The following is a 24,695-nucleotide window of genomic DNA, read 5'->3' as shown; positions in this document are numbered from 1 at the left end:
TGCTCCTTGCAAATACCACCAGGTAGAATATCCAAGACACTGCACAAATACAGCCAGAGACCAAGGAGAAAGAAAGGCAAAAATAGCCACATACATTCATAAGACTATGTGCACTTTTAAGCAGAAATTAAAAGAGTCAAGCTTAAGCACAATGCAATTATTTTATTTCAGGCCAGCAGGCAGGGAGAAATTTGCAGCAGCTAAGAAAAACACTGACACCTACTTCTTTCTTCAACTGAAATTACACAAGTACTCTACGAATTATTACAATTTTTAAAAACACGAAAGAGACCAACCTCCGCATACCACATGGCATTTACAGAAGCCTAGAGGAGGAACACAGAAACATACTTAATGACAGGTTAATGCCATAACTGAATATTAATGGGAACCAGTGAAATATCTTATTATTCTTCCTTCTAAATATATACCAAAAACTTGTCAATCAATATTTTTTATAGTACTTTTAACAACATTTAATTTGGTAACCAAGATACTTTAACATTGCCTTGAAAACCAACGACATTCTTGCACGAGTGGAATGCTGTCCACCACAAGGTAACCTAATGACTGTTCCCCACCTCTGGAAGACTGCTGACACGCCAGAAAGCCCGAGCCTCAGTCTGTACTTCTTGGCTTATGTACAGTTGCTACTACCACAGAAACGCCACTGAGAGTCTCATGACTTCCCCCTCCAAATTCCTCAACATTCCCTTGTAATCAGCCAAACCAGTATTAAATACATAATTTAAAAGACTATCACAATAATAGATGTAATGAATTCAACAAAGTAACAGGATACCCCCCAAAAATATTCTGATGAGCTATATATATAAGGTGACTCACATATTAATTCCTTCATACGCAAAAAAATACATTTTCACATGAAAAGGAGTCTGTTATACTCACTGAAACTCTTTCATTTTATACATTATACTGCCACCTTCTGGCTTTCTTAAATACAATTCCACAATGTAAAAAAACTAAGTTGCAGCTTAAAATTGTTTTCAATAATCTGTTTGATTTACTCTCAAAAAAAAAAAAAAAACTGTAATTTTTTCCTATCATAAAGACAGAGTATTAGCCTGAAAAGGCTATCTGAATACTGTCTGCTAAAGCTTCTCTTCTCTCACTTGAAAACAAAAAAGCATATAATGAAATTAGCACTGTGAAAGTAGCTGGAGAAAACATATCCTCAGCTCCTTAAGGATACTACTGATGCAGAGGGAAGCAAGTGCTACATCTAATGAATCAGCCAAAGCAAAGGACAGCACCTGCCAGGGTAAAAAAAACCCCACAAAAGCCCAATAGAATCCTATTGCTCTAATGAACCAAACCTGAAACATTCCCAAAGGATAATTCAAAATATTGTTTTCTTCACTGTCAAAAAAATTGAGCCATATTCATTTACCTTTTTTTTTAACTTGCAGAAAATTGCTAATGTTTTTTTTCATTTAACAGGTAGAATTGAGACACACGGATTGAGTCTGAACTCATAATCAGGGTATTCTGAATGCACAGGAACCTTGTAATAAAGTGTCTTGATAGAATTCAGATTTTATTCCTAGTAAGTCCTTGCATGCTTCAAATGTATTATGGTCACCCCATCACCTGCATGATAAAATCTTCACGTCTTAGGATCACTTCCTCCTCTGTGCTCTCAAAGCTCTTCGTGCATATCCTCACTAGCACTTACTTCATTTTTCTGGAATTATTGCTTGTGTCATTCTCCCCTGCTAACCTACAAATCCCTTGAGGTAAGGGAGAATGCAGCCTCTCAACACTGATTCCACAGCCTGTCCTGAGTGTGGACTAACGGCTGGCACAAAGCTAAGCAAGAAAGGGCCTGCACTGAGTGAACTCACAATCGGGCCGAGGAGGCCAGCTTCCTCCCATATGATAAATCACTATCATAACACTGGTATGATCTATGCCATAATAGACAAATGAGATATAAACTGGAGGAGGGCTTCAAAAGGGGTCCTGCCAGTCCTGCGCTGAGTCAGGGTCGAGCAAGAAGGAGCCACGGAGAAGGCTGTGTTCTATCCACGGGGAAGGACATCACTGATTGATCAACGAGAGGACAGACGAACATCCCCTCCATGTACACAGTGACCCAGTTTTATTTGACACTGATTCTTTTTAAAGAAGGGAGTGGAGATACAGAAATTCTGTAAAAACTTTATTCAGCTTTGTCTGTTACTGACATTTAAAACTCAATGCTTTAAACTGACTTTATCAGCAATCTTTGTTAATAATCTTCATGCTAATGTTGCGCTATTTTGCAAATACATACTTTTAAACTTCTGCATCCTAAACTAATATGAAATAATAGGAGGCTGATATTTTCAAAGTAAGGTGTTTGTTCTGCTACAAAGTGTAAAAAAATCAATTGTTTGAACTCAGTGTTAAAAACAATCCCCACAGCCAAAAACCAGAGTCACTAAAAAAGATATGAATAAGCCAGGCCAAACAATTAAAGCAATATACACACCCCTTCCCAGGTCAAGTAATACAATCAGATTACATGACATAAATGCTATAAATAAAATGTCTTCCTTTCTGAATTTCTCTTTCTAAATTAAGAACACAACTAAATTTGTTTAAAATTTAAATGATTCAAACTCAGAAAATTGGGGAATAAAATTTTCTTTTTCCCAAAATTCATCCCCTTAAAATGAAGAGTCACATTATACCTAAAAGTCCTTAAAAATCTGTCAAATTATAGAACATCTCTCAAAAGTGGCACTTCATCTTGAAACAAAGTTCAATTTCTGGAAGTACATTAGAAAAAAATGATCTCAACCAGTGTAGTCGGGGTGATAAGAAGACTACCTAAAAATCAAGGAAAAAAGGCATTTAACACAGAATCTAGTAGTTAATCTGAGGATGGAACTTAACAATTTTAATTGCTGGTTATTATTAAAAAACAACCCTTGAAGTGAGCATTTTAAAGAGGAACAGTGCCACTGGTTATAGTTTGGAGATAACAAACAACTACTGGACCAAAAAAATCAACTACCTTAATGTTATGTGAATATGAACTTAGGACTTGGTTTAAAATACCTAGTGACTAGATTACTTATAGATTCAAAAAGTACAGTATCTCAAAGAAGAAAGAGGAAAATGAAGATGTCACATGGACTAGAAAACTATAACATGACTTCAAGTGAGTTAATACTCAAATAATAAAGTCACCTATGTCCAAGTGCATTTGAAGAGTGTGAATAATATTCCATGAAATGTTAGGAGTAGGATAATGTGGATATTCCTTAATTATTGGTACATCAAAAGCAGCCACATAAAGTATCTTCCAGGGAAAAAAATGTATATAAGATTTAAGTAAAATATTAAATGTCTATGATCTGGTTAACAAAAACTGTTATCACCATCAGTGATCACTAATCTCATAACTAAAAATTCTTATTCTATTCTAACTCCAATTTGCTTTTTGAATGATTTTGACCATGAAGTTAAGGCAAACTATTCCACTAATTTAAACACTTTCAACCACCAGTAGTAATTAATAAAACAAACACCCCAGAAAAGTCACGTTACCATGGGAATCTTAAAGAGAGAAATCTTAAATAGGAAATCTTAAAGAAAGATCTTAAATTAACAACAAAAATAAAAATGTCCTCTCCCATGAGGGCAAGAATGAGGATTGTTACCTTATCATGACTTCAGATGTAACAATCCTTGGAGTCCATTAAATATTTAGATCTAAACCTTAACTATGCTAAAGCCTTTGACTGTGTGGATCACAACAAACTGTGGCAAATTCTTAAAGAGATGGGAATACCAGACCACCTTACCTGCCTCCTGAGAAATCTGTATGCAGCTCAAGAAGCAACAGTTAGAACTGGACATGGAACAACAGACTGGTTCCAAATCGGGAAAGGAGTACGTCAAGGCTGTATATTGTCACGCTGCTTATTAACTTATATTCAGAGTACATCATGAGAAATGCTGGACCGGATGAAGCACAAATGGAATCAAGACTGCCAGGAGAAATAACCCCCGATATGCAGATGACACCACCCTTATAGCAGAAAACGAAGAAGAACTACAGAGCCTCTTGATGAAAGTGAAAGAGGAGAGTGAAAAAGTTGGCTTAAACCTCAACATTCAGAAAACTAAGATCATGGCATCTGGTCCCATCACTTCATGGCAAATAGATGGGGAAACAGTGGAAACAGTGACAGGCTCCAAACTCACTGCAGAAGATGACTGCAGCCATGAAATTAAAAGGTGCTTGCTCCTTGGAAGAAAAGTTATGGCCAACCCACACAACATATTAATAAGCAGAGACATTACTTTGCCAACAAAGGTCCATGTAGTCAAAGCTATGGTTTTTCCAGTAGTCATGTATGGATGTGAGAGTTGGACCATAAAGAAATCTGAGCGCTTCTGAATTGATGCTTTTGAACTGTGGTGTTGGAGAAGACTCTTGAGAGTCCCTTGGACTGCAAGGAGATCCAACCAGTCAATCCTAAGGAAATCAGTCCTGAATATTCACTGGAAGGACAGAATGTGAAGCTGAAACTGCAATACTTTGGCCACCTGATGCGAAGACCTGACTTATTGGAAAAGACCCTGATGCTGGGAAAGGTTGAAGGTGGGAGGTGAAGCGAACGACTGAGGATGAGATGGTTGGATGGTATCACCGACTCAATGGACATGAGTTTGAGTAAGCTCTGGGAGTTGGTGATGGACAGGGAAGCCTGGCGTGCTGCAGTCCATGGGGTTACAAAGAGTCGGACACTACTGAGCTACTGAACTGACTGAAACCCTAACTACCAACTCATCTTAATTTTAAAAGTCTCAGGCCAAGAGATAATCTTCCAAAATAAGGAGCTAACAGTGGGTGCAGTCAGACAAACTAATCTTGAAAAATTAATCAGTCTTCACTTAACAGAGAGCTTCCCTGCTAGCTCTGATGGTAAAGTGTCTGTCTGCAATTCGGGAGACCCGGGTTCAATCCCTGGGTCAGGAAGATCCTCTGGAGAAGGAAACGGCAACCCACTCCAGTACTCTAGCCTAGAAAATTCCATGGACGGAGGAGCCTGATAGGCTACAGTCCATGGTCATAAAGAGTCGGACATGACTGAGCAACTTCACTTTCACTTTCTTTCACTTGACAGTGGAGGTCTGCAAGTTATAAAATAATCAAGTCTATAATGCTACAATTCTATAAACTGACTTCATTAATATAAATAGTTGATTTTTAAAACATTTTTAACTTTAAAGACCTTATAATTAATCTCTAAGGAGCTAGTTGGTATTAAAAAAAAAAAGTAAATACACTGATAAATAATATCCAACTGATACTTCTGGTGCTATTACCACATCATATATCTTCAAACTGTAGTCCCTACTACTAGGTAAAACTACTGAAATTAAACTGAAGTAGTATCAGAGAAAATGTGGGTTTACTGAGCTTATATACTCACCTGATCTGGTATGTTTTCCTTCACACGTGTCCAAGCCCCAGCTTTATATAAATACTGGGCTGGGCTCAGAAATTTTGCTCTATATTCAGAATTCACCTTCCTAACAGAAATGAAATGAGAGTAAATATTTCACCATGCTGATTAGCTAAATACTATGATATTTTTTTACAAAATACATACCCAAGCCTTTGATGTCTCCAAGGAGTAAGTTTCTTTTTAGGCTGGTTTGAGTCTTTTGATTCCATCTCTGCTTCTGATTTTAAAGGCTCATCTGTTTTATTACACTACAATGAAAATAATTTGAACTTTTCATGCTCCATTTATGTCATACATTAAAGTGAAAATACAGATGTCATAAAGTATACTTGGATACTGAATTATAATTGTTTTAAAGCTAAGCTTTTACTACTAAGATAATGCAGAAATCACAAGTCAACAAGCAAGTTTTGAAACTAGTATGTCTGGTTAGTTTCTTGAAGTATATAGCTCAGGATATGGTTTCATTTTCTAACAAAAATTTTACATACTTGGCTAGGAAAAATGTTTTAATTGTATCAAGTTTACTTATTTAGATGTTCAACTACCTTTTGAACATTGGTCTTACATTTTCCCTTGATATTCTAAATCTACACTTAATTGTTACAATAATTAAATGCAAGGTCCCAAAAAGTTAAGTTAGCACATTGCTTTACTGAATAACTTAACAATTCTTTTTCTCTTTAAGAATATTTTAAGTCCAAATAAAAAAGTATTATACATTATACACATACATTATATATAATATATATGTATGATTTTATAATACATATACAACTATAATATATTTATTATATATATAAAATCATTTTACTTTCAGTCATATAGTTTTCACTCTTAGAATCCATAAAATAGGTATGACATTCCAGGAGATTTAAAAATAGGACCTATGCCTGATTCACCTATAACTTACAATAGTTTTAATCTGATGATGCAACTTAAACAGCTGTGATTTTTTTACAGAAGTAGGTGTTTGTATGTACTGAGGTAAGTCGTGTGAATTTTACTGGCTATAATAAATAACGTGTGTATGTCTATTTCTGTCTTAATTTCCATGATTTAATTTAAAGTATGTGTTTCTATGACCCCTGTAACCCCTTAAGTTCACATCACTGTAGGGCCAATCATTTGATATTAGGCATAGCAGACTTACCTGCTATATTATTAAGCATTCATTGCAGTGTATTATACTTAATTATTTACATCTCTGTCTACCCCATGCAACAAGAGCTCGTGGCCTAAGAGCTGCTTAAGGCTTAGTGTGGTTATCATTGTATTCTCAGTACCGACCAGTGCCTGGCTTCTACCAAGGGTTCAATGAACATTTGACATTTAGTGAACAAACAAATTAATGAACTAGCTAAAAACAAAAATCTCAAGTGGTGATAAGTAAAGGGAAACTTATAAAGTTGCAAATGGTGGTAAGTAAAAGAAGATGTATAGAGTTTCAAATCATGAGAATTTTCTTTTGTTTAAAGAATTGACAAATACCTTCTTTTCAGGAGATATTGTTTCAAAATTTCCGTTTTCCTTCAAATGACTTCTTAATTTTGGTTCTTTCACTGGGGATAAGCCCTTAAAATTTCTTTTGTATTCAGTTTCATGGATGACTGAGTTACCTTTGAATTGTGGAACAAATTTGCTTTTATTGTGGAAAACCTTAAAACAAAAATTACTTTAGTTTAGTTTTTTTTGTTAAATATATAGAACTTAGAACTTCAATTGCTTAAAGCATTTCACATATAAAGTTGAATCATCAGGATACAAAAAAGAGAAAATTATATATGACTATAATTTCATTTCACATGGCTAATTAATAGCCATTGCAACAAAAGCAAAAATAGGCAAATGGGATTGTGTCAAATTAATAAAAAACCTCTGTACAGAAAACAATCAACAGAGTGAAAAGACAAACTATTGAGTACAAGAAAATACCTGCATACATCTCGTAAGGGATCAATTTCTAAAATATTTAAAGAACTCAAGGAACTCAATTGAATAGCAAAAAACAACGAGATTAAAAAATGGGCAGAGAGGCATAAAAACAGACTCATAGGTCAATGGAACAGAATGAGTCCAGAAACAAGCCCACACATATACAGTCAATTAATTTATGACAAAGAAGTCAAGAATGTAAAATGGGAAAAGGGTTTCTTCAATAAATACTGCTAACAAAACTGGATAGCCACATGCAAAAGAATGAATCTAGACTACTATCTTATGCCACATATACAAATTAAATCAAAATGGATTACAGATTTGAATGTAAGCCCTGAAACCATAAAACTCCTAAAAGAAAACATAGGCTAAGCTCCTTGACATGGGTCTTTTTTGGATTTGACACCAAAAACAAAGGCAACAAAAGCAATCATAAACAAGTGGGACTACATCAAACCAAAACATTTCATACAAGAAGGGAAACCATCAACAAAATTGAAACATAACCTATGGAATGGGAAATTTTGCAAATCATATGTGATAAAGAGTTAATATTCAAAATAATAAAGAACTCATAAAACTGAATAGAAAAAAAAAAAAGCTGATTAAAAATAGGCAAAAGAACTTTTTTCCAAAGAAAACATAAACGGTCAACAGGTACGTGAACACACCACTAATCATCAAGGAGTAAATCAACATCAATGAGACTTTACCTCACATACGATAGAATGGGCATTAACAAAATATAAAAGATAACAAAATGTTGGTGAGGATGTAGAGAAAAGGGAACCTCTGTACACTATTTGTGGGAATGTAAATTCATATGGAAAGCAGTAATGAAGGGTCCTCAAAAAATATAAAATAGAATTATCATATGATCCAGCAACCCTATTCCAGGTATATATCCAAGGGAAATGAAATCAGTATCTCTAGATAATCTACACTGCCATGCTCATTATAGTATTCACAATAGCCAAGATACGGAATCAATCTAAGTGTCCATGGACAGATGAATGGATAAAGAAAATGGAATATTATTTGGCATTTAAAAAGCAAATCCTTTCATTTGCTACAACATGGATGAACCTGGAGAACCTAATGTTAAGTGAAATAAGCCAGGGACAGAAAGACAAAAATACTACATGGTGTGATCCCACTTATATGTGGAATCTAAAAGAATTCATAGAATAGTGGTTGCCAGGGACTAGGAGATGGGGTAAATGGATATATGTTGGTCAAAGAGTACAAAGTTTCATCTATGCAGGATAAATAAGTTATGGAGAGCTAAAGTACAGCATGACTACAGTTAAAACGCTGTGAAAAAAGTGAAAGTGTTAGTTGCTCAGTCGTGTCCGACTCTTTGCGATCCCATAGACTATAGCCCACCAAGACTCCTCTGTCCATGGAATTCTCCAGGCAAAAGTACTGGAGTGGGTAGCCATTCCCTTCTCCAGTGGATCTTCCCAACCCAGGGATCAAATCTAGGTCTCCTGCACTGAAGGCAGACTCAACCATCTGGCCACCAGGGAAGAACTCAGTAATACTGTACTGTATACTTAAATTTGCTAAGAGGGTAGATCTCAAGTATTTTTAAGTGTTGTACATTCACACACACACAAAAATGGTAACTATGTGAGGCAACATACGTGCTAATTTGCTTGACTGTAGTAATCATTTCAGAATGAATACATATATCAAAATTTTATGTTGTACATCAAAATTACATAATTTTTGTCAATTATACCTCAATAAAACTGGAAGGAAAATCCAAAGGTCAACTTTTGATGCTCATTACTATGTTCTGAATAATAGTTATTAAATCAAAATAATACTTAAGTCAAAAGAAATAATGAATCATATCTTTTCTCCCCAAAGTTCCCTACCACTCCATTAGTTTGGCAATAGGATAAGTAAAATAGGCAGATTTTAATCACATGAAAATACACATTAGCTTTACAAGGCAACTTTGTCAGCTCTACAGGTTTTTTCCTCGACATCAACTTTTTTCTTCCTGCAACAATAAAATATTCTTAACATTTTCAATATCTGACATGCATTTGTTCATTTTTTTTCCTTTGCTTACTTACTTTTAGCCTGAGTCAAGGAAAAAAATCAGGTAATTATCATGTTTTTATTTATAAATGTTTCCTTTTATCCTTATTATTCCATGATATGGTTTCCATTTTATGGTATACTGCCACTGATTACAAAGAAAGTAATGGAAAAGATACGGAGTTCAAATAAGGTGTATAACTGCTTCATAATGGTGAATAATACACCTACACTTCACAACCAAATAGTATATCTTTTTAAGTACAGTATAATCTCAAGAACTTTTCTGCCGTAAATTGTTTTTACTCCTTTATATATAAGACATCCTTTTGGAAAACAAGTGTCTGATAAAATAGAACCGAATAGCTCCTTTAGGAGTTTCCCCATCAACAAGCATGGAAAAAATTTCTGTCACACAACTCTCCAATCCACAGACCTGAAACTGCTGATACACTTTAACTAGTAGAGTATTTCTTTACAAAAACTTCTCTGAAATCTTCACTAATGAAAGCAATAAAGCTAGTAGTAAAGGCATTTGCTAGTGACTTATACTTCTGATACTATAAAAAGAACATTTCTACACAATGCTTTTCACTGAAATATGTAAAAGTTGTCAATAGGGCTTTGATTTGAATTACCTCTAGCTTATATTCCATAAAAACTAAACAATCATAATTTTCAGGCCATATTTTGTAGGTACATTTTCTATCTAAGAACACTTGTGAGCCAGCAAAAGAAGTATTGATTCTATTCACTAGGTTTATAAAGGGAATGTATTGCTTTAGGTTATTTTCTGTGTTCCTAAAATGTTACACATATTTCAGGTTTTTAAAAACTGAATAACAAGTAAGCCTAAATCTGCTACAATTTATAACAGTGGGAATATTATCTTAGTGTAAAATGACATGTTATTGTCTTTCTGAATCTAATTATCCTCTCAGTCCTTGGGGATGTATAAAGTACACAGGTGAGTGAGAAAGAAAAGACTAAGCTGCCATGAACCTTTGGGGATATTCTAAATGGAAGTATTTCCTACTTAAACCTAGGAATATGGTTAAGAACATAAATAAGAGTTGAGAGTTAAGAGCTCAGAACTTTCTAGAGAATTATAGTAGTAAAAAAAAAAAAGTCTATTTTAGTAATGGTAGCCCAATACTAAAACTGTGTGAGAATACAATGAAACTTAATATCACTTCTAGTTACCATTTTAGCTTTTGAATTTTATAAACATAAATTGACAATTCCTATCACTGCTCATTTGATATAAAGACAAAATTATACATCTTGCATCACCTCAACCTATTTTTTACTATTAAAGTAAATACCCAAAGCAGTTATGCCTTTCTTAGACAGAAAACGTGCAATATATTAGTCAATGAAACACAACATTTCAGAATAAAACCAATTTAATTTAATAATTTTTTATAAGTAAAAAAAATTCACAGCATGCAAAAACTTACCAGTCCTCAAGTTTTCATTACCCTGTCTCATATTTAGTATATGTGATGGATCTGGCAACAATGATCATCAGTAGCCTAGGACAGTATAATATTACTGCTATAAATCAGAAGTAATAGGATGATTTTAGCAAAACTCTCATTTTCACTTTTCTAGAACCTACCTCCAGATCTACTAGCTAATTTCTTTCTATGTAAACTGCAACACTAGATTAGATAATGGCACTCAATAATGCATTGCATCCATTAAACTACCTGATTGGTTGCAAAAGCTGGAGTAGGTTGTTTAGGGGTCTTCCAAACAAACTGCCTTTGATATTCAGAATTCCTCAAGACATTATGTGAAGGAACAACCGTCAATCCAGCTTTCTTCCGCAGAAGTCTATCCAACTGCTGGGGAAGAAAAAAAAACAAAACATTCAAAGTTATTAAAAATTTCTGTTCAAACTTTTAAACTGTGATTTTAAAAAAACATGCAATATAAAAATCTACACTCCTAACAAACTTAAGTGTACAGTATAGTACTGTTAACCATATCCACATTGTTATAGAGCAAACTTCCAATCGATAATGTTCCTTTTAAATTGTGACTCTTTAAAATTCCTTTCTTAATACTGTCAAGGAATTATTGTGCATCCCAGCAAAAGGTAACATTTCTCAGTTCCTTCCTACCAATTATTCATAAATGGATCTACTAGTAAGAAACAACAGCACATCACCTCATCCACACCTTGCTTTTGGGACACCTTTCCCCTGCCCATCAGACTTACATGTTACCTCCCTTGATTCCCTTGTGTCCCCTGGTTTTCCAACAGCTCTAAATGCCTCTCCGTGGTTCCAGTCAGTGGTGGACAGGAAATGGGGAGGAAGCAGTAGAGTGGAGAAAACTGTGGAAGGCAGTGAGGTGTCTGCACAGGGCCCCGTAGCCTCTGCTTATGTGCTTGCAGGGGCCTTCCACAGGCCAGCTGTGACGTAAGAGAGCAGAACTGCAACATCTTTTGAGATCCAGCCAGACCCCTCCTTTCTTTTGCACTTTGCCAACTGAAGCTCTGTTTTTTTTCCTCTGGTATACAATAAGAAACTGAAAGGGCCTAGGTATAAGTCAGCTCACCATCCCTGCCAGAAGTAATAGCCTACTCCCCTTCTCTGTCTCAACTTGATCTCTCCCTTAGGACTCGGGTGCTGATATATGATAAATGAAATCCAGAGGCAGACTGTCTTCCCAGTGAAGGGATCTCTGAAAATAACCAGTACAAAATGGCAACTGTTAAGAACAGAACTAATTCATAACAACTAAAGTCAACTACCACCTTATGGTCTATTCTACAGACTTTGAACAAGAAAAGAGCAGAAAAAAATCAAGCACAAAGTGTAATATTACTGAAATGATGATAAAATTTATACAGAATTCTATGCTTCTGAAAAGAAATACAGTGAATACACATACCCTATCATCTACATTTTCTGAAAGAGGCTTGGTAGAATGTTTCAGCTCCACATTTTCATTAGCTGGTACATGGTTTGTTTTTACATCCTCCTTACTTTCTACAATATCTGAAGCCCCCTCAGTTCTGGAATCTGCAGAGTGAGATCTGGTTCTCTTGGGACCCCTGCAGGCTTCTACTGCAAGAAGTCTTTCTTGGTTAGCATCTTCTGTTTGTTCTGCCTCCTGTGATTCTGGTGTTCTAGGGGCTTCAGGTTCTGGTGATAGGACCACATCATTCTCTGAGGTAGCTCCATTCCACTCAAGAGATTTTGAAATTTGTGGGTCATGATGAGGGACTCTTCTTTTCGAAATAAAACTTGGTTCTCTTGTGATTCCTACAAAATATAATATGCAAAATTAGCAGAAACCAAAGCATAAAGCCACAAAGACAACTCTGAATCACATGTATGAGAGAAGAAATGGAATTTAAAATTCACTTGAGATACACAATATCCTTCCAGTTACAGGATTTTTTAAAAAGTACAGTTTTTCAACATAAAATCTCTAATTTTGCTTTAAATAAATAGTAAAAGTTTGACCATAATTTTAAATTGGGGTCATGATGTTCAAGTTATCCTAACACAAGTCACTAGATTGCAACGTGATGGACCTGGCAAGCCAGGCAGAATGTGTTGCCTCCGTTTCTAATTACTTTCCTGTGCTACTTAGCAGAACAATGGGCCCTGGTACTGTCAAAATTTGGAACTTTTCACAAAGCTTCTCTTATGCAGTGCAGACCAAGATGAGAAGGGATGAGATGTCATTATGCTGGATCTTGGCTCTATATCCGCCTTGAGTTCCTGAGAAGTTGAAGAGAATGAACCCTTTGAACCAGAGCTAAGATACTATTTCTCTATATTTCTCTCTGGAAAGCAAATGCCCAAAAAACTTAACCTTCTACCCAGGTAAGAGGAGCTCTGCAGAATGACAGCCACTGAGACACTGCCCTAGTTTGGAGCCATTCTTTAAATAGAAAGACGACTGTGTGGGATGGAGAAGAAAGATTAAGACTAGAAGAGAAGGGGAGGTGGACAGACAATCTGGCATTAGCTAAAACCAAAGCTCTTTAGCTTCTATTATGGATGTTTTGGCCATCGGACCCAGAGTCTCCACTGGTGCAAATCTCCCCTAGACCACAGTCTTCACACTGGATGCATCTATGGCTGGAGGCATATAAAGACATCCGGGTGAGGGGTGCAGAGACGGCAGCTTAAAAGGATCCCTTTCCAGATCCTCACTTCGTACGTGCCACTTCCTGACACTGAGCTGCCTAAGGGCTTCCTCCGCCATCTGTAGTTTCCTTTCTCACCGCTCCTTTCATAATCACCCTTTGCCCACTTTACAAAAGAAAGACATGCCTCTCGACCACCCTATGGAATAAAAAAAAAAATTGTCATAGGTGGGGAGGACAAACAAAGGAACAATTCGAGAAAGCACAACTCCTGACGGGGAATATTTGACAGCAAAGCAAAGAAGGCAGAGATTAGAAATAACAAAGGAACAACACCTTATTTTATCTAGCTCCATGCCTTTTCCAACTACCTATCTTAAACTAAAATTCACGTGTAAGAGAGTCATTATGTGACATGCATATATGCATATTAATGCATTTATGTGAACCAGAGAATAAAGTCAGACTTTTTTCTCATGGAAAATAATTCTAATTTTATCTGATTAGTTTTCCAATGAGGACTGACTTTACCAATTAAATAATGAACATTTACCGTAAACTGAGCTAAACTAGCAGCTCCAAAGTTAACAAAATACATGTAAAACGTGTACGATATTTGTGTATGCACAATAAGCCAGAAATCATATCCTTTGTTTGATTGTACCGGTCATTACACTTTTTATTTAAAAAATTAAATATCAACTTTAAAATGTGAGGAGAGATAGACTTTCTAAATTCTTTTAGCAGGTATGAAACCAAAAAAAAACTTGAAGACCACCACCCTAGACTTCCCTCTTTAACAGAGCAGGGCTGGTGGAAGAAAAGCAAAATGAAAAGGGAAGCTTCTCAAGTGGTCCACCCTTGTCTCTCAGCACACACTAGGAGGAAAAAGACACAGAGAATGTCTAGCCAGTTTTAGGTAACACTGCTGCTGTTCCTTGCTAGCTTTCCACCTCCTCTTTCAACAAACTGGAGTTCCCACTCTGCTCCTCCCCCTAGCCCTTCCTTTCTCATTAAGGTGCCATACTCCAAAGTGGCTCTGTTCCCAGTCTCCTTTCATCACCACCCTTTCAAATGTAGCTGATCTAAGCTAAAATGTTATGTGGTTAACCAATTCCCCAGTGTCATAATATCCCTTAAGGCCCTCGATGGGCTAAGCTTAGCTACATTTGAGAAATTTATGTTGGGATACTTAATCTAACAGAGCCTCAAATTTGTGGAACTCTGGTCGTCTGGAGAGGATTATGAGCACCACCCTGCCTAAGATGCAGGGACACTTGGGCTTTGAAGCCAGCTCTGGGCAAAGGAGCCTGACAATTCAGAGGAATATTAAAAGAACCACCCACTCCAGTCCACTCTTCTCTTTGTTCTCCAAACCTAATCCTGGAATATGCTCTTCTTACTAGTTTCCAGACTTGGCACCCCACTCTCAAGTCTTTTCCTGGCTTCGAACATCTAAGATTGGAGGAAATTATATCCTATACATATGCACTCTCACAGGGGTCACAGGAGGAGCACCTAACACTATCTGTGTATAAGCACCTAGCCCTTAACAGGTATATCACATTCATCACTCCCAACAATCCTGTGCAAGGGGCTTCCCAAGTCCCACTTGGTGAAACAGGCCCAGTTTGTCCAAAGTCACACAGTAAATGTGGATTCAACCCCAGGTTTATCCATTCATTTAAAAAAAGAGAGAGAGAGTTTTAATAAGCTTTAGAATGTGCCAAGGCCCTATGCCAGGTACTGGGCAAGAACATGGTGGTGAAGACAGAGCTCTTTTCTCAGAGATCTTATATTCTAGTGAGGGAGAGATTAAGGAAACAAGTTGAATCAAGTCAGTCTGTCTCTCTCTCCCTTTATCACACTCTGGGAAACCACAGATTTTTAATCATTTTGCCCAAGGCTTATTCAAGTTATAATGACAACTAATTGTTCAACTTACCTAATTGATCTGATCTAAGTCCAGCCCACGGGTGTCTTCTCCCCACTGAGGAATTACAAGACTCTGATAAATACGACTTTTTCCACAGAAAATTTCTCTGGTATTCACTCAACCCCTGTAATGCAAAGTACAATTTAAGTACAATGTAATTAATGAAAGTTGTTTTAAAGTATATATCAGTAAAAATCATTTCTGAACCTCTAAAAAGAGTGGAAATACTTAAGACTAATTAAACACAGAAGAGCTCCTTAATAATAGCTCCTAATATTTACCCAACCCTGCACTAAGCAGTTCAGTGTTATAACCTTAATCCCCACAACCACTTGAGGCAGATGCTACTAGGAATCTGAGGCTCAGAGCGGCTACCCTTTTGCTGGATGTTGGATTCAAAAGCTTGAGCTTTTGTCTGAAAATGGGTGGCAATCTAAGTCCTTATCACTATAATTATCCTAACTAATGAAGTTCTCATCGAGTACACAATATTATATTGCAATATTATGCCTAGTTCCTTGTGAAGTTTTGTAAAGCCAACCGAGAAAAGACAAATTCCCCTCCCATTCTGAATATAAACCCTCAAGATAAAAGAAGACTGCAGGGCTTGTGGAGCACTGTGGTCAACTGTTATGTTGCAGGGTGCTTGACCATGACAGCTACCAATTACCTGGAACTATCAACAAACCTTAAAGAAATGCATGATTATGAATAATGTGTTTCTTATACCCTGTCTTTAATCTTGTCAGGGTCCCATTTCTTAAGCCTTTAAAAGACATAAAGCACTCTCAAGTTTTAAAGGGAAGGGGTGTTAAATGCTAAGCTGTGATGTGGTCCACAGGTGCCCCAATCTGAAGTCGCCACAGTCCCCATTATAAACTGCCTTCTATGTACACGCCTCTGAGCACCGACCCCCCCCCCCCCAAATAAATCCATCATCTCAAACCATCTAACTCTTCCAGTCGACAACTCAGAACGGAGTGTGAGCGGAGAGGGGGCTAGGTAAGAAGGGATGAACATCCTCCGGGATAGTGACAGGCAGGCTCGGGAGCTGACAGGTTCTACCGGGCCGAGGGGCGCGGCCCAGAAAGCCAGTGAGGCTCCGGCACGCCGCACCCGCCCCGCCCTAATTCCCCCCATCAGGCTTCGGGCCCGGGGACCCCGTCCTCACCTTGAAGCGCACCGGCATGTCGGCCTGAGCTGGAGCCCCCGCCACCCCGACAGTTAACGGGACAAAAAGCCCCGAGGGGGCGGGGCGACAACAGTAGGTTCCCTAGCAAAAGCTTCTGCCCAGCGTCCTCGACTACGCGCCGGCGCACTCCGCGATTCCCTCCTTGAGCCCTGTCGCTCTGCCTTTCCCCGCCCATTCTGAAGCCTAAGAACCAATTGAGGCTCGGAAAACCCCATGCCGTCATTAAGATTCGACCAACTAGTGTCGGAAAGGAAAACGCCCGCCTCCCGAGCCAAATCCCGCGGGCCGGTCGAAGTGGCGGGCGGAAGGCCGGCCAATGAGGCTCCCGGACCCGGAGTGGGCGGGGCCCCGCGGGAGCTTCGTCCTGAGGAGATGTTGATGGCGTCTGGTTTGTGGGCCGCTCTGCAACAATGGGCTAACTGCTGGGATTCGTTGAGTCACCGACCTCGCTGGGCCCCGATTCTTGACGTCATAAACAGGACGGTGTGTTTTTAATTCCAACGTGTATGACAGAACCGAATGTTTCTTTTTATGAAGTGAAAATATTCAGGTCTGTTCTTTGGAATATCAATTCCTGCCATGGACAACCGTGCTACACTGTTTACTACCACATCAAAAGGAAGAGGCCAGAAAATAAATATAGCTTAGGCAGGCCAAAGCCCATTTTTTTAAAATTGCATCTTGAAAGGCAAACTGCTGACTTCCGGTGATGCTGCCTCTCACAACCCCTTCCCCTAGAAGATGTACATATAGCTCCTAGATTAGGACACGTTCATTAATGATGGCTGTGAGTCTCAACTCTCAGAGCCTCAGCTTTGTTTCTCCTCTCATCCTTTTTAAAAAATGAAATTAAGCTTGTTTTTTATGAATTATTGCCACCATCATCAGTAAATGTTTCTTGAGATTCTACCTTTGAGAGAATGCCATGCTGACCCTGACAACGGAAAAGAACTAAATTGTCCAGATAGTTCTCTAATATGCTTGGGGAGAGTGAACATATATTTAGTCAGTAATAGTACAATGTATCATGTGCTAAATTGCCAAATAAGTGGTATTAACAACATAGGAATTGGAGGAAGGAGACATCCCTAAAAGTGATGGATAGAAAAAAGTTCAGGTAGAAAGATTCAGACTCAGCCTTGAAGATTAGAAGAACTAAAATAAGTAAAGAAAATGTAACAGTTAAAGGGTAGATGTCTGAATGGAATGCTTCCAGGCTTCTTCCAGGAACAACAAATGCAGTCTCATTTTACTTTTGTCACATGTTAACTGAAGCAAAGGATACCCCCTTGTAAGCTTTCAAATATTAATATTAATCCTTGATGCCCTCCTTTAAGCATTTTCTAGAGAGGCTTGGCTTCTGAATCCTAATTGATGTCTCTGTTCTTCTTCATCATCTGAGATACTTAAAAATTCATTTGAAGGAGCCACCTGATATCTGAAACAAAGAGAATATTAAATTAGTCCCTGTACAGCCATGCATCCAAGGGGCCCTTGATAAATGTTAATTGGCGTTGACAGCATCTCTGTTGTGTAAATTAAGAATGGCACAAACAAGATGCAGTGAAACATAAAACAAAAATCCTCTGCAGGAAGGCCGACCAGATCTTACAGGATAGAAAAGATACAGCTCTGATTGTACACAAAGCTTTGTTACCACATAATGCTAAGGTGAAATCAGTATGTGTGTAGAATGTAGCCTATCTGCCAAATAAGGACAATGATAACTAATCTGGCTCTGCTGAGCAGAAAACAAATGACAAGAAAACCAAACAGCAGATGGTAAAAAAAAATTACTCAGTCACAACCTGAGTTTGCTGAGATGTGTTATTAAGGACCCAGGGAACAAGAATGTTTTACTTTGTTATTTTTAAGAAAATCCTACTTCAGTTTGAGATTTCCCTGGTGGTTCAGCTGGTAAAGAATCCACCTGCAATGCAGGAGACCCTGGTTTGATTCCTGGGTCAGAAAGATCCCCTGGAGAAGGGAAGAGTCGCTAAGCGACTAAGCACAGCACACACAGCACAGCTACTTCAGTTTATGAGCCAAAGATATAGACATGAAAAAAAGGACAGCCTTAGTAAATGAGAGTTTTGTAGCCAGTTTTGTATTTTACCAGCTTTTAACACTTCACTGCTGCAGGCAGCAGACCCAGTACCCTACAAAGTTCCACCCATATGTTCTGGGGAGTCCCTACGAAGTGTCTCTCATGTGCTTACAGCTACCGCATATAATTTGCCCAGCAGCACTGTCACTTCTTACAATAGTCACACATCTCTAGGTGTCACTCTTCCTGTTGACACTAGCATTTACTGGGGACTGAGCCACTGCTGGGCACAGACAGCATGGCGCCTCCTTGGCCTGCTCAGCCCTGCTGGCAATCTGTGGCAACGCGCCTCCCTACACTTTCTGTGTTACCCCTCTTATTGAAGGAATACCAAAGTGTCTTACAGAGTTCTTCCACTTATGTTTTAGCCTTCCTCCTCTCCAAAGGGCTCAAAGTGAAGTCCATAATTCGAATCTAGGCCAGAAAGTAATTATTTTAACTGATGGGTAGCATTCTGTAACATAAGGGTGTCACAACTGGCTCCCTCTTCGCTTTCTTGATTTCTCTGTTTCTCCTGCAGATAGATTTCTGTTTATTGCCTATGAGCAACTAAACCAATACAACCTCTAAAAAGGCAACTTGGTGATGCTTTTCACCCAGCAATTCCACTTTTATAAAGTATCTTACAGATATACTTACCCACATGTGAAAAACCAATTCATTTAAGGTTGTTTAGTGCATTGTTTATAGTAACAAAAGTTGGAAGCAACTTATATTGTTGTCCATCTGCAGGGTGTTAGTTACACACATTATGGGTCCTCCAGGGCCAGAGCAGGAACAGGTCATGCAACAGGTCCACACAGCAGTGCAGGCTGCTCTGGTCCTTCTGGCTTTTTGACTCTGCAGATGTCAAGTACATATTATGTGTATCTGTCAGGGTCTGGTAGGGAAAACAGAAACTACCAGGAGCACTTCAACAGAGAAAACTTAATATAAGCTATGGGTTATTGGAAAACTTAAAAAAGCTAAAAAGAGAGAGCATGGTAATTCCAGGAAGTGCCTCACATCCTGAAGCTGGAAGAGCAGAGGGAAAATGTTGAGGTCACTGGAGCACGGGGCTTCCCTGGTGGCTCAGACAGTAGAGAATCTGCCTGGAATGTGAGAGACATGGGTTGGATCCCTGGGTCAGGAAGATCCCCCTGGAGAAGGGAATGGCAACTCACTTCAGAATTCTTGCCTGGAGAATCCCATAGACAGAGGAGTCTGGTGAGCTACAGTCCATGGGGTCGCAAAGAGTCAGACACTGAATGACTTACACACACACACACACACATACACACACATACATATACATTGGGGCACAGCTCCAGGTTGGCTGGAGAAATTTCACGGGAGTTGGTCAGACTGCTGAAAAAGAGTCATTGCTTAGCTGGTGCTGGTGCCTCTGAGGGGACAAAATGAGGCTGCCAGAAAAAAAGAGGGATGGAAACAAGGAGACTGTACCAACTGCCACCACAGAAGTAAAGGTCCTTGTTAAGGAGCCACAGAGAGGAAAAGCTAGCAAAAGAGAATTTTCCTATCTCTCTAGTAGTCCTCTCTTAGCAGACCTAACAGGGAACTAGCAGAATCCAAAGGGTCTATAGGTTCCAAAGGGTGAGACTAGAATTGAGACAACAGTTATTAACTTACACACCCCCATACAACTCTTAAAAAGAAATAAGCATTGTTTTGAGCTGACTTGGAATGATTCTCACTCATCCCCTCACCAAAAAAAGCCAAGTTGTAGAAGAGTGTGTGTGGTATACCTATTAACTGGGATAAAAGGGACAAAAAAAGAAAGAAAGATGGTATCATTCATAAACACTTTTTCCTTCACAAGTCTAACTCCATTAGTAGCAGCTATGAAGATGAATGTTTTATTCATAGTTTTCAATATATGGAAATTTTACGGTATTGATAGCTATCATTAGGGCTATCCTCCTACTTAAAATGACTCTTTCCATTGAGCCTTTCTAGAGTCACTTTGATTTATATCTATCCCAATAGGGCTCTTGATTCTTTTGGAGACAAAAACATATCAAAATCGCTTAAAGCAATTATTTGTACTTGAAGTGTAAATACACTACTCATTCTACTAAGAACAGGAAGTCAATCATCTTCACAAAGCTAGCAATCTCCCTCATTTTCTTGGTAACAATTGAAACATTAGAGAATTTGTATTTGCCTCTAACTATATTTTCATTTAACCAACAAATGTATTATCTATAAGCAAAACAAAAGACAAAACAAAACAAAAAGTTGAAGAAAGAAGATACAAAGATGAGTAAGACACAGTAGGACAGACGTGTATACAAAGAACACAGGAAATGATAGAGAAGGAATCTAGGAAGGGGCTAATGTGAACACCCTGGTATTCTGAAGATGCTTTATAAATCTAGAGCCAGAAACTTTGATCTAAGACTGGGAACTAAGGAGCAGACAAGCTAAGGAAGCTGCTTTTATAAGTGGTGCTGAGAAAACTGGTCAACCGCTTGTAAAAGAATGGAACTAGAACACTTTCTAACACCATACACAAAAATAAACTCAAAATGGACTAAAGATCTAAGTGGAAGACCAGAAACTATAAAACTCCTAGAGGAAAACATAGGCAAAACACTCTCTGACATAAATCACAGCAGGATCCTCTATGACCCACCTCCCACAGTAATGGAAATAAAAGCAAAAATAAACAAATGGGACCTAATGAAACTTAAAAGCTTTTGCACAACAAAAGAAACTATAGGAAAGGTGAAAAGACAGCCTTCAGAATGGGAGAAAATAATAGCAAACAAAGCAACAGACAAAGGATTAATCCCAAAAATATACAAGCAACTCCTGCAGCTCAATTCCAGAAAAATAAATGACCCAATCAAAAAGCGGGCCAAAGAACTAAACAGACATTTCTCCAAAGAAGACATACAGATGACTAACAAACACATGAAAAGATGCTCAACATCACTCGTTATTAGAGAAATGCAAATCAAAACCACAATGAGGTACCATTACACGCCAGTCAGAATGGCTGCTATCCAAAAGTCTACAAGCAATAAATGCTGGAGAGGGTGTGGAGAAAAGGGAACCCTCTTACACTGTTGGTGGGAATGCAAACTAGTACAGCCACTATGGAGAACAGTGTGGAGATTCCTTAAAAAACTGAAATAGAACTGCCATATGACCCAGCAATCCCACTGCTGGGCATACACACCAAAGAAACCAGAATTGAAAGAGACAAGTGTACCCCAATGTTCATCGCAGCACTGTTTGTAATAGCCAGGACATGGAAGCAACCTAGATGTCCATCAGCAGACAAATGGATAAGAAAGCTGTGGTAAATATACACCATGGAATATTACTCAGACAATAAAAAGAATACATATGAATCAGTTCTAATGAGGTGGATGAAACTGGAGCCTATTATACAGAGTGAAGTAAGTCTGAAAGAAAAACACCAATACAGTATATTAACGCATATATATGGAATTTAGAAAGATGGTAACATTAACCCTATATGCAAGACAGCAAAAGAGACACAGATGTATTGAACAGTCTATTGGACTCTGTGGGAGAAGGTGAGGGTGGGATGATCTGAGAGAATAGCACTGAAACATGTATATTATCATATTTGAAACAGATCACCAGTCCAGGTTCGAGGCATGAGACAGGATGCTCAGGGCTGGTGCACTGGGATGACCCAGAGGGATGGGATGGGATGGGGATGGAGGTGAGAAGGGGGTTCAGGATGGGGAATACATGTACACCCATGGCTGATTCATGTCAGTGTATGGCAAAACCCACTACAATATTGTAAAGTAATTAGCCTTCAATTAAAATAAATTAATTTTAAAAAAAAAGAACAACAACAACAAAAATTCCTTGCATGAGTCACAGTTGAAATATATTAAAACAATGTTTTTTTCAACTGACCAGAATTTTAAAAATTTATAAATCCTTGTGTTATAAAATATCTGGAATTGTAACTTAACAAGCCGCCATAGAATGTTTGCTCTTAAAACAAGTAGGTCTTGCTCAGGAGAATAAGGATTTTATTAAACAAATGAATAAATCTGTGAACTTAATACTCATAAATAAATAAAAAAATTCCATCGTGGGCAACACCTGATCTAAAGGACCTTTTGCTTTCTCTTTTGTTATGCCCTCAGGGAGCTGAATCCAGGCCAGAGATCAGGAAGATTTTAACTAACTTTTGCTCAAGATTCTTTCCCCAAAAGGTAAATTATTTGTTGTCTGTTATCTCTCTTTTATTCTCTTACAGCTTCAGAAATGAGAGTAAAGCTGGTTTAGAAATCACCATTTTAGCAACATGGTGAGACATCCTCACATATGCATATGTATAATTTTCTCTGAAATACCTTACAAGGTAGCTGAAATTCCAGTTTCCAGGCTCAGCAATGCTCTGGCACTTGTAACTTCCCCTCAGGTCACACTTACATGGGCTTCCCCTGGTAAATCTTGAGCTCGGCCTTTGCCAAAAAGCAATCAGTCTGACCACTGCTTTCTTTGGCATTTTCCCATAGGTATTAACTGCCTTTTCCTCATATGAATGAATTTCTGATTGCACAACTGAAAAAAAGTAAAAAATATTGAGTCAATGGATTCTGCCTTAGAAGCAAAATTGCTGATACTTCACAATTTTTGCCAGCAAGAACCAAATAAACAGTCTGTGATTAAGGCTTACAACTGAGCCAAGTGCAATTTGCCCTCCAGACTTTTAGCCCCGTATGCCTTTGTTGACAAAGAAGTGTCAAGCTTTTGAATCAGTGGGGCACCTTTTGGAGGGACTCCAGTTTCTTCTGACAACACGGACTTTTTGTGTGTGAAAGCCTGAGGGACTCCTTGCCATACAAGGCTGTGGCTGAGTACAGTAATTCTCAGTAAGGCATAAACCACTGCACGCCTTACATACCATAATAACGTTGGGCCTCCACTGAACAAGATGCAGAGAACAAAATTGGCGCGGGGGTGGGGGATGAGATTCCTTCCATTTTAAAGCCTTCACAGTTTAAGATCCTGTTATCTAAGAATTACCTTCTCTTATCTTCACTGATTACTCATCGTTTTAAGTCACCATGCCTACAGATTTTTCTAGAGTTGCTAATTCAGCAGATTTGGAAGCTTTAATTTTCTGACAACTTAAAACCAGATGTTGTGTCTTAAAGATCAGATCGAAGGATGCTACCCACTTGCCTTCCTTAGAATCTTGTAAATTTCTAGTCTGCCAAAATAAATTTTGAAATGGTCTTTTATCACATAGTTGTGATAATTGCAGATCAAGACCAAATATTGTTTCTGAAATCAAGATTAAGACCTTGATAATTGAAGATCAAGACCAAATATTGTTTCTGAAATCGCTGTTCTTTCCACTAGCATTGCTATATCAAGTATCAATAAGGGATCAAGAATTTCTCAGCACATAAATCAGTTTTCCTCTCCTTAGTGACTGATAGTTGTTGGTTCCCTTAAGAAATTTGTGTTTGAATTTTGCTGAAGCAATGAGTTCACAAATTCTTGGTACTGTGCTGTTCATCCTTTACTCTTAACTTCTGTTAATTGAATTAATGGTGATTGACAGTGTAGTGAGTGATAGGCCCAATTGTGAAATACACTGAATTTAAAGAAGTTGTTTCAGTATTATTGAGAACTACCTGTGAAATAAATCTTAGGTATAATGCTCACTTTAGTTAATCATGGCTATGGCAGACACTGAGGAGGACTTACTCCAAGTCCATTCCAGCCTCCCTCTCATGTCCTACAGAAACTAGAAAGCTAAAACTCCCTTTGACCTTAGATGGCTTGTCTGAAATGCAGGGAACCCAGATTCAATCCCTGAGTTGAGAAGACCCCCTGGAGAAGGGAATGGCTACCCACTG

General features: G+C 38.1%; 1 protein-coding gene across 8 annotated transcripts in view; it reads right to left on the bottom strand.

Moving 5' to 3' along the window:
• MDM1 (Mdm1 nuclear protein) overlaps positions 1-24,695 on the bottom strand; it is a 45,361-nt gene that overhangs the window by 10,900 nt on the left and 9,766 nt on the right. For 2 of the 8 annotated variants that reach the window (XM_043887782.1, XM_043887788.1), the window contains 8 exons: positions 16,701-18,159; positions 15,539-15,653; positions 12,384-12,757; positions 11,192-11,329; positions 6,981-7,148; positions 5,634-5,737; positions 5,454-5,553; positions 297-326 (listed from right to left, as the gene is read on the bottom strand). In XM_043887782.1, the coding sequence (XP_043743717.1) occupies positions 297-326; positions 5,454-5,553; positions 5,634-5,737; positions 6,981-7,148; positions 11,192-11,329; positions 12,384-12,757; positions 15,539-15,653; positions 16,701-16,718 (1,047 nt within the window). In that variant the 5' untranslated portion in view covers positions 16,719-18,159. Of the gene's footprint in view, positions 1-296; positions 327-5,453; positions 5,554-5,633; positions 5,738-6,980; positions 7,149-11,191; positions 11,330-12,383; positions 12,758-15,538; positions 15,654-16,700; positions 19,669-23,177; positions 23,389-24,695 lie in introns of all 8 variants that reach the window. The other 6 variants (XM_043887775.1, XM_043887797.1, XM_043887768.1 and 3 more) reach the window with 6 other exon arrangements.

This window comes from Cervus elaphus, chromosome 3, assembly GCF_910594005.1.
Source record: "Cervus elaphus chromosome 3, mCerEla1.1, whole genome shotgun sequence".
Lineage (NCBI taxonomy): Eukaryota > Metazoa > Chordata > Mammalia > Artiodactyla > Cervidae > Cervus > Cervus elaphus.
The sequence above is the reverse complement of the archived record's forward strand: the minus strand, read 5'-3'. Positions and strand labels throughout refer to the sequence as shown.